This window comes from Centropristis striata, chromosome 19 (assembly GCF_030273125.1).
Source record: "Centropristis striata isolate RG_2023a ecotype Rhode Island chromosome 19, C.striata_1.0, whole genome shotgun sequence".
Taxonomy (NCBI): Eukaryota; Metazoa; Chordata; class Actinopteri; order Perciformes; family Serranidae; genus Centropristis; species Centropristis striata.
The window spans coordinates 2908123-2917509 of record NC_081535.1 but is presented as its reverse complement, the minus strand read 5'-3'; the positions used below and the strand labels follow the sequence as shown (position 1 = coordinate 2917509).

General features: G+C 34.0%; 1 protein-coding gene across 2 annotated transcripts; it reads right to left on the bottom strand.

Moving 5' to 3' along the window:
- Nucleotides 1-1536: 1536 nt before the first annotated feature.
- LOC131992602 (glutamine synthetase-like) lies at nt 1537-9141 on the bottom strand. Of its 2 annotated transcripts, XM_059358220.1 has the most exons (7): nt 8973-9141; nt 6328-6489; nt 5586-5606; nt 5335-5481; nt 4715-4842; nt 3240-3439; nt 1537-1895 (listed from the first exon to the last, which is right to left on the bottom strand). In XM_059358220.1, the coding sequence occupies exons 1-7, from the start codon at nt 9139-9141 to the stop codon at nt 1562-1564; spliced, it is 1161 nt and encodes a 386-aa protein (XP_059214203.1). In that variant the 3' UTR covers nt 1537-1561. The 2 variants fall into 2 exon arrangements, with proteins under 2 accessions (XP_059214203.1, XP_059214204.1); XM_059358221.1 differs by lacking the exon at nt 5586-5606.
- Between the last annotated feature and the right edge of the window lie 246 nt (nt 9142-9387).

Below are 9387 nucleotides of genomic sequence, written 5' to 3'. Positions count from 1 at the left end.
ATGCTGCCATGTTGGTTCCATAATGGTTCGTTGTTGCCTCAGGGCAACAGTTCATTTTAACAAGTTTCCATTATTTAATTAGAAAATAAATTGCATGAAACTATCAATAATGGAGGTTTACTCACCTATTAGTAGGAATATTTTTTTTTCCAGATGAAAAGGACCAGAAAATTATGTTTTGAGTGATTTTTTTGTGGTGCAAAATGTCAAAGCTGTTTCCTTTGGAAAAGTCTGCAAAACAGTGTGACTAATTAAAGCTTTGCTATTGGTTCCCTATACTCTTCCCTCTTTTTAAAGTATCACATCACTCAAAAAGATGCATTGTAGAAATTTGACAGGACAAAAATTGGGATAGAGGGATATATATACCAATTTATTGTCCAAATCTAGGTGGAACATTATGTATTTTTACTTTTCTATTATTATATATATTATATTATATTATATTATATTATATTATATTATTATATTATATTATATTATATTATATTATATTATATTATATTATATTATATTATATTATATTATATTATATTATTATATTTTGCCAACAAACAATTAAGACAGAACACAGATTGAAGTAGAGCACCGTTTTGACTTTATATCTCTTCACCACCATCACACCAAACAAAAGTTTAAAGAAAAAAATGATTCATTTTACTGCTGCATGATGTGCACGGAAATATGCAATTTCCAGTTCTTAAAGAGCTGCTGTACAAAATATATTATCCATATCTCATTTCTATAGACATTAACAGTGTACATGAAGAAGTATTGAACTAGATGAGGGGTCAGCAACCTTTTCGATGAAAAGAGACAAAAAACAGAGAGAAAAATTCTTCTGGAGCCGAATCTTTGAGCCTTATAATGAAAGTTATTTGCTAATTTCTAGCTGCAAATCAAGCAAATCACTCATCGTGATCAAAATGACCAAAAAAAGACAAAAAATTACTTTAAAAAAGACACAAAATGGCCAAAAAAAGACACAAAATGACTAAAAAAAGAGACACAAAATGACAACAAAAAAAGACACAGAATTACCAAAAAAGACACAAAATTACAAAAAAAAGACACAAAATGACCAAAAAAAGACACAAAATTACAAAAGAAGACACAAAATGACCAAAAAAAGACCCAAAATGACAAAAAAAAGACACAAAATGACAAAAAAAGACACAAAATGACCAAAAAAAGACACAAAATTACAAAAAAAGACACTAAATGACAAAAAAAGACACAAAATGACCAAAAAAAGACACAAAATGACCAAAAAAAGACACAAAATGACAAAAAAAATAAACAAAATTACCAAAAAAAGACAGAATTACTGAAAAAACACTAAATTACTTAAAATAATGAACGGAATTTGCTAATTTCAAGCTAATTTCAAGCAAATCACACATTTTTACAATTGGAGAATCACTACAACAATGTGGATTCAATTGTAGACAAATTCCATCTCATTGTTTTGGTTGCCGACCCCTGAACTAGATAAATAATAGAGAACTAGATAAATAATAGAGAAACAGATGTATATTTCTATATATTGCTACATTTCCTCCTAGTTGCTCTTTTCTTCTTCTGTGTCTTGTTTCTCTACTTCCTGTTCCGGCTCCAGCAGGCAGGTGGCGGCGATGATGGCGGTGACGGCGTACGGGTCACAGTTGGCGGCCGGCCGGCGGTCCTCGAAGTATCCCTTCCTCTCCTGGCCCACCTGGCGAGGGATGCGGATGCTGGCGCCGCGGTTGGCCACGCCGGCTGAGAAGTCGCTGATGTTGGAGGTCTCGTGGAGGCCGGTCAGACGCCTCATGTTGTCTTTCCCTCCTCGCGGGTCGTAGCTCCTGATGTGGGCCGCGTGGTTCTGACCCAGCTTCTCTATCGCCTTCTCAATGAATCTGGTACCAGAGAGGAACAGTGGTTGGTTTACACTGGGAATCATTTGGTTCTTACCAAGATAAAAAAAACCTTTAGGTGAAGAAGTGTTGGATTATTTATCTTGTTTCAACATGCTTATTTCTATATTTAATAATCTTAATTTAAGAAATATTGTCAAGTGAAATTATCTGTCCATGCAGCAAGATCATTTAGTGTCTTTTTGTTGTAAGTTTGGGTCCTTTTTTTTGTCATTTTGTGTCTTTTTTTTTCCCATTTTGTGCATATTTTAAGTAGAACGTTTTTCTGTCATTTTGTGTATTTTTTAAGTAATTTAGTTTTTTTTCTGACATTTTTTTTGTGTAATTTTGTGTCTTTTTTTTTTAGTAATTTTGTGTCTTTTTTTTGTAATTTTGTTTCTTTTTTTTGTAATTTTGTGTCTTTTTTTGTAATTTTGTGTCTTTTTTTCCGTCATTTTGTGTATTTTTTTTAGTAATTTTGTGTCTTTTTTGGTCATTTTGTGTCTTTTTTAAGTATTTTATTTTTTTTTCGGTCATTTTGTGTATTTTTTTTGTAATTTTGTATCTTTATTTTGGTCATTTTGTGTATTTTTTAGTAATTTTGTCTTTTTTTGTAATTTTGTGTATTTTTTAAGTAATTTATTTTTTTCGTCATTTTGTGTATTTTTTTAGTAATTTTGTCTTTTTTTGTAATTTTGTGTATTTTTTAAGTAATTTATTTTTTTCTGTCATTTTGTGTATTTTTTTGTAATTTTGTATCTTTATTTTGGTCATTTTGTGTTTTTTTTAGTAATTTCCTTTTTTTCTGTCATTTTGTGTCTTTTTTTGTAATTTTATGTCTTTTTTGGTCATTTTGTGTATTTTTTTTAGTAATTTTGTGTCTTTTTTGGTTATTTTGTGTGTTTTTAAAGTAATTTCAGTTTTTTCCGTCATTTTGTGTCTTTTTTTTAAAGTAATTTTGTGTCTTTTTTGGTCATTTGGTATATTTTTTGAGTAATTTCATTATGTGTATTTTTTAAGTTATTTAAGTTTTTTTTCCGTCATTTTGTGTCTTTTTTTGGTCATTTTGTGTATTTTTGACCAACTAAAACGTGTGTCATTCATTTATTTGATTTGTTTTTTTTATAATTACAATCTATAATTCACTGACATCCATGAAAATCATCATGTGTAAAAACAATTCACTAAAAATCAAGTTTACTGATGTTTGGAAGACAAAATACTCACATTTGAGCCTGTTTCTATGTCAATTTGACAAGGTTTGTTATTAATTAATGAATATTTAATGGTCTGTGATAATCTAATCCTTGATTTAATTCCTGCATGAACTACTTCCTGTTTACTTACTGCAGCCCGTCTTCTTCTCTCATCTGCTTGGTGCTGACGTTGGTGTGGCAACCTGCACCGTTCCAGTTGCCCTTCATTGGTTTGGGGTCCAAAGTTGCAACAACCCCGAAGTCTTCACACACACGATGCAACAGGAAGCGAGCAACCCAGAGCTGGTCGCCCATCTCGATGCCTTCACAGGGTCCCACCTGGAACTCCCACTGGAGGAGAAACACAAACATAAAACAGGTTGAGTTGTGGTCGCTAAGCAACCAGGGCCAGGTGGCAGCCACCAATCAGAGCAGAGCAATCAACTGAAATCAACTGCCATCACTCTAGCCTCTCCATAGGGTTACATGGGGGGATTTTTTGGCGTGTTTTTGCAGAATAATTTGAAAACCGTTGGCTGAAACCCTAAGAAAAGTCATAGCACACCTGTCATGGCCGAGCCGGTACATTTGATACCTTTTTAGTGTATGTGACCAAAAAAAAACACGGAAGAAACGGAAAAATAAAATCTAGGATTAAGACCAGTGAATAGTTTATAGTGTGCTTTTTGAAGCACACTCAATTATTTCTGTAGAGTGGTATCTGTGGCCTGGAGTGCAGTTTCCAATTTTATATTTTGACAAATTTTTCTCTCCCTCCGCACTCTAGCGATGATGTCATCACTCTAGCCTCTCCATAGGGTTACATTGGGGGGATTTTTTGGCGTGTTTTTTCCGAATAATTTGAAAACCGTTTGCCGAAACCCTTAGAAAAGTCGTAGCACACTGGTCATAGCCGAGCCGGTCCATTTGATACCTTTTTACCTTTTTATATGTGCGACCAAAACTCTGGGAGGAGTCGTCGACCGAAAAAAAACACGGATGAAACGGAAGAATAAAATCTAGGATTAAGCCCAGTGAATAGTATATAGTGTGCTTTTTCAAGCACACTTAATTATTTCTGTAGAGTGGTATCTGCGGCCTGGAGCACAGTTTCCAATTTTATTTTTTGACAAATGTTTCTCTCCCTCTGCACTCTAGCGATGATGTCATCACTCTAGCCTCTCCATAGGGTTACATTGGGGGGATTTTTTGGCGTGTTTTAGCCGAATAATTTGAAAACCGTTGGCTGAAACCCTTAGAAAAGTCAGAGCACACTGGTCATGGCCGAGCCGGTACATTTAACACCTTTTTAGTGTATGTGACCAAAACTCTGGGAGGAGTAGTCGACCGAAAAATATAACACGGAAGAAACGGAAGAATAAAATCTCGGAATAAGCCCGGTATACTCTTTCAAGCACACTCAATTCAAACAAAAATAAAGTAAAAACTTTAGGAACATTGTATAGAATGTAGTCAGAGTCAGCAGCTGGAGATGGACCATTGCACAGAGAATATTGAACATATAAATTAAATCATATAAATACTGTATTTACAGTGTTTCTAGTGCAGTGCTGGTTGTAAAGTCTGCGTGCAGCAGGAAGGAGGTGTTGACTTGTTGTTGTTTACCTGAGACGGCATCACTTCAGCGTTGGTGCCGTAGATGTTGATGCCTGCGTACAGACAGGCTTTGTAGTGACACTCTACGACGTCCCGCCCGTAAGCATTATCAGCCCCGACGCCACAGTAGTACGGACCTGATGGAGACATGATGGAGGCTTGTTAGGACTAAATACAGACAAACTGTACAAATACATTATACTGTGATCAGTGGTGGAAATGATGAAGTAAATCAACGTATAAACTCTTTGAAAGTATAACTATTATATTATTAACTACCGGTACTATAATTTCGATTAACACGCCCTCTTTCACTATTATAAAACAGCTCTGAGAAGAGGAGTTTGGTTTTTGGCATCTTAGATGACATTTGGGACGCAGCCTTGGATAGTACTTGCTCATCCTTTCTGACATATATTCAATTGAAAACTGTAAAACCATGTATCTTATGTTTGAACTGTCAAACTTGCTTTTAATAATATACACAGAATTCAGTAGGGGTGTGACGATACACTCAGCTCACTCGTGGCACGAGATCTCGTCACACCCCTACTGAATTCTGAATTTGGTGCACTGTTTCCATGTGCATCGATCCACATGAATAAAGTAAATAAATGTTTCTGGCTGACCTTGTGGTCCTGGGAAGCCGTTGAGCGGCCAGCTGTAAGGATGTCCATCTATCCCCAGCAGCGTGTACTCCTGCTCCATGCCGAACCACATGCAGTGCTCCTTCACCTTCTCCATCACCTCGCTGCAGCGCCGACGGTGGTTCGTTTCTACACAGGAAACAACAACCATATAAGGCAGGGGCCTCAGACTCAAATTACCTGGGGGCCGCTGGAGGCAGTATCAAAATGACCAAAAAAAGACACAAAATGACCCAAATAAATACACAAAATGACTAAAAAAAGACACAAGATTATTAGAAAAAGACACAAAATTACCAAAAAAAGACACAAAATTAAAAAAAAAAAACACACAAAATTATTAGAAAAAGACACAAAATCACCAAGAAAGACACAAAATTCTGGAAACAGACACTAAATTACTAAAAAAAGACAGAAAGTATTAGAAAAAGACACAAAATCACCAAAAACAGACACAAAATTACAAAAAAAAAAGACACAAAATGACTGAAAAAACACTAAATTACTTAAAAAAGACACAAAATGACACAAAAAAAGACACAAATGACACAAAAAAAGACACAAAATTACTAAAAAAGACACAAAATGACATTACATAACATTTCCACTTCTTGCGGTAACAACAACACGGCAGATAATAATAATAATAATAATAATAATAATCATAATTAAAAAAATAAAAATAAAAATAAAAATAAAAATAAAAATAAAAATAAAAATAAAAATAAATATAATAATAATAATAATAATAAACGCTCCGGTAGCAGCTGCCTTTCTTTTTGTTAACGTCGTCATAGAAACAAGTGAAACAAAGCTCCAGCTGGAGCAATAAAGGGACCTTCCACATACAACATTCATATAAAACTCACATTAAACTTTCATATCAAGGTGAGTTTGAGACTCCTGGTTTAAGGTAAATACAAGGTGTTTGTCCAGCTCATTGAGACATGGAGACAGGTGAGGTGTGAGACGTACCTGCAGGCAGGCGGTTGTACTTGAGGACCTCACAGAGGACCAGCTTGTTGGGGTCGTGGGTGAACGGGTCCCTGAACATGCGGACCGGGACCAGGTACATGTCGCTGTTGGAGCCTTCGGCCTGGTACGTACTGGAGCCGTCGAAGTTCCACTCAGGAATATCTGACGAAGAGACACAGTCACCCAAAAGATTATCCTCAGAACAACAAAAAGACACAAGATGACTGAAAAAACACTAAATTACTTAAAAGACACAAAATGACCCAAAAAATACATAAAATTACTAAAAAAGACAAAAAAAAATATTAGAAAAAGACACAAAATCACCAAAAAGAGACACAAAATTACTTTTTTTAAAAAGGCACAGAATTACCGAAAAAAAAAAAAATACTAAAAAAAGACACAAAATTACTAAAGAAAACGTGCTGGAGTCATCGAAGTTCCACTCAGGAATATCTGACAACGAGACAAATTCACCCAAACGATTATCCTCAAAAAAGACACAAAATGACACCAAAAAAAGACACAGAATCACCGAAAAAAAGACACAAAATTACTAAAAAAAAGACACAAAATTACAAAAAAAAGACACAAAATTACAAAAAAAAGACACAAAATTACTAAAAAAAAAAGACGCAAAATTACAAAAAAAAAGACACAAAATTACTAAAAAAAAGACACAAAATTACTGAAAAAAAGACACAGAATTACTTTTTAAAAAAGACACAGAATTACAGAAAAAAGACAAAATTACAAAAAAAGGCAAAATCAGCATCAAAATGTACTTAGTATCAAAGTAAAAGTACTCGTTCTGCAGAATGAACCCACTCAGATTGTTTTATATATTCCAAAATATATTATTATATTAATGTATTACCCTTGGTGCAAAAATATATCATTAATTTTATATCTGAAAAAAAATCACTTTATGCATTAAATCTTTTGAACAACTTCAGTCCTGATCATAGCTATAACATTTACATGTATTTCTTAAATATTTTGAACCCTTTAATGCAATTTTAGGAATATTAACCCACATGTTTTAAATGATAAAAACACAAAATATGAAATATTTTCCAGATACTAAGTGCAAACTTGAATTTTTTGGGGGAGTATTACACTGTTGGGTACATCAATAATTGACAACAACTTTGATTTTAATGCATTATTTATTTTCGAGCACCTTTGCCACCTTTTACTGTAGGTGCAAGAAATGTTCACTTCTTAAAAAGTGCTACAAAAATATTGCATTTTCACTTTCAATACATTAATCATCTTTTAAACCAACTTCAGTCCCGATCATAACTATAAAGTTAGTGTATTTCTTAAATAATTTTAGCCCAACATTACATTACACTAAGCATAAACTAGTCTTGTGCGCTGCAGGCGACTGAACTCAACAAATATTTGTTGTGCAGCTCAGAGATCTAAATCTCTAAGCTGCTCCAGGATTCTCCAACACTGAAGTTATTTATAGACGTAAATGTTTACAAGCGTTACTGTAGACGTGCACACATCCCTCTGGTCTTTACCTGCACACTTATTATCATAGTTGTTTATGAATAAGCCTTTAATGATTCCTTTAAGGGAACTCAATAGTTTAACGCCTGAAACAAACTGTTTTCATGCAGCTTTTTATCTTGTTATAAAGAGTGAAAAAAAAAGAAAATGATTTCATATAAAGCTTTCAGTTACACACCAACAGTTGGAAAGTAACTAAATAAATTTACTCGACTACTGTACTTAAGTACAGTTTTGTACTTTACTTGAGTATTTCCATTTTATGCAACTTTACACTTCTACTCCACTACATTTAGAGGCAACTCTGTGTCTTTTTTTGTCATTTTGTTTCTTTTTTAAGTAATTTAGGGTTTTTTTCTGTAATTTTGTGTCTTTTTTGGTAATTCTGTGTATTTTTTGGTCATTTTGTGTGTTTTTTAAAGTAATTTACTCAACTACTGTACTTAAGTACAATTTTGATCAAGTTGTACTTTACGTGAGTATTCCCATTTTATGTAACTTTATACTTCTATTTCACTACATTTGAGAGGTAAATATTGTACTTTTTACTCCACTACATTTAGTTACTTTTCAGCTTGAGATTTAACATAAAAAACATAGATATTTGTTTTTAATATTAAACCTCAGAACAGTATATTAAGAAGATACAGTTAATCTTATCTTGACAAAAGTAAAATGTTGCTTACAATAATGCATCAATAATAATAATAATCCAATAATATATTTAATATATAATATATAAAACAATCTGAGTGGGTTCATTCTGCATAACGAGTACTTTTACTTTTGATACTTTAAGTACATTTTGATGCTGATAGTTTTGAATGCAGGACTTTTACTGTAGTGGAGTCATTTCACAGTGTGTATTAGTACTTTTACTGCAGTAAAGGATCTTAAATACTTCTTCCACCACTGCCAACCAACACTGTAAAACCCAACTTCAACTTAAATGGAAAGACAATGGAGTTAACCTGAATGAATCTTGCTATTTGACTCAATATTTTAGGTTAAAATGACTTTTTGCACAAATCTTTGTCGTATTGAAAAGGAAAAACAGTTATAATCACAAACAAGCAACATTGTGTTTTACAGTGAAGTCCTAAACCCTTAAAGAGGACCCTTACCCAATATGGTGGAGGGCTCCTGGTCCAGGGTCCTGGTCTTGTTGCGGAGCCCCTCCCCGGTTCCATCGATCCAGATGTAGGTGACCTGACTCTTCCCTCCCTGAGGAAGACTCATGTACTGCTGACGGACCGCCTTGTTGAGCTGAGAGCTGATGGACACCGACGCCATTCTCTGCTTTAACCACAGGAAGAACAATACAACAGGGATGTTAGAGGTGCAAATATGGTTTAACCCTGAAAAAACCTCTACCATTTCTTTTGACTCCAAGAAACGCCCCATTTTCATAATAGTCTTTAAATGGACCATTACTCCTTTTAGTCAGGAGGCAGAGCTAAATAAAGAGTTGAAGGACAAATTATATATCAAAACGTGCGGTTTGATCGGGATAGGTGTTCTCTACAGAATACAAGTTTT

Coding starts and splice junctions, on each gene's coding strand:
- LOC131992602 (XM_059358220.1), bottom strand. CDS start 9,141: ATGGCGTCGGTGTCCATCAGCTCTCAGCTCAACAAGGCGGTCCGTCAG. Junction 5,607..6,327: donor GTACAACCGCCTGCCTGCAG/GTACGTCTCACA, acceptor GTCTTTTTTTAG/TCATTTTGTGTATTTATTTG. Junction 3,440..4,714: donor CTGAAGTGATGCCGTCTCAG/GTAAACAACAAC, acceptor TTTCTCCTCCAG/TGGGAGTTCCAGGTGGGACC.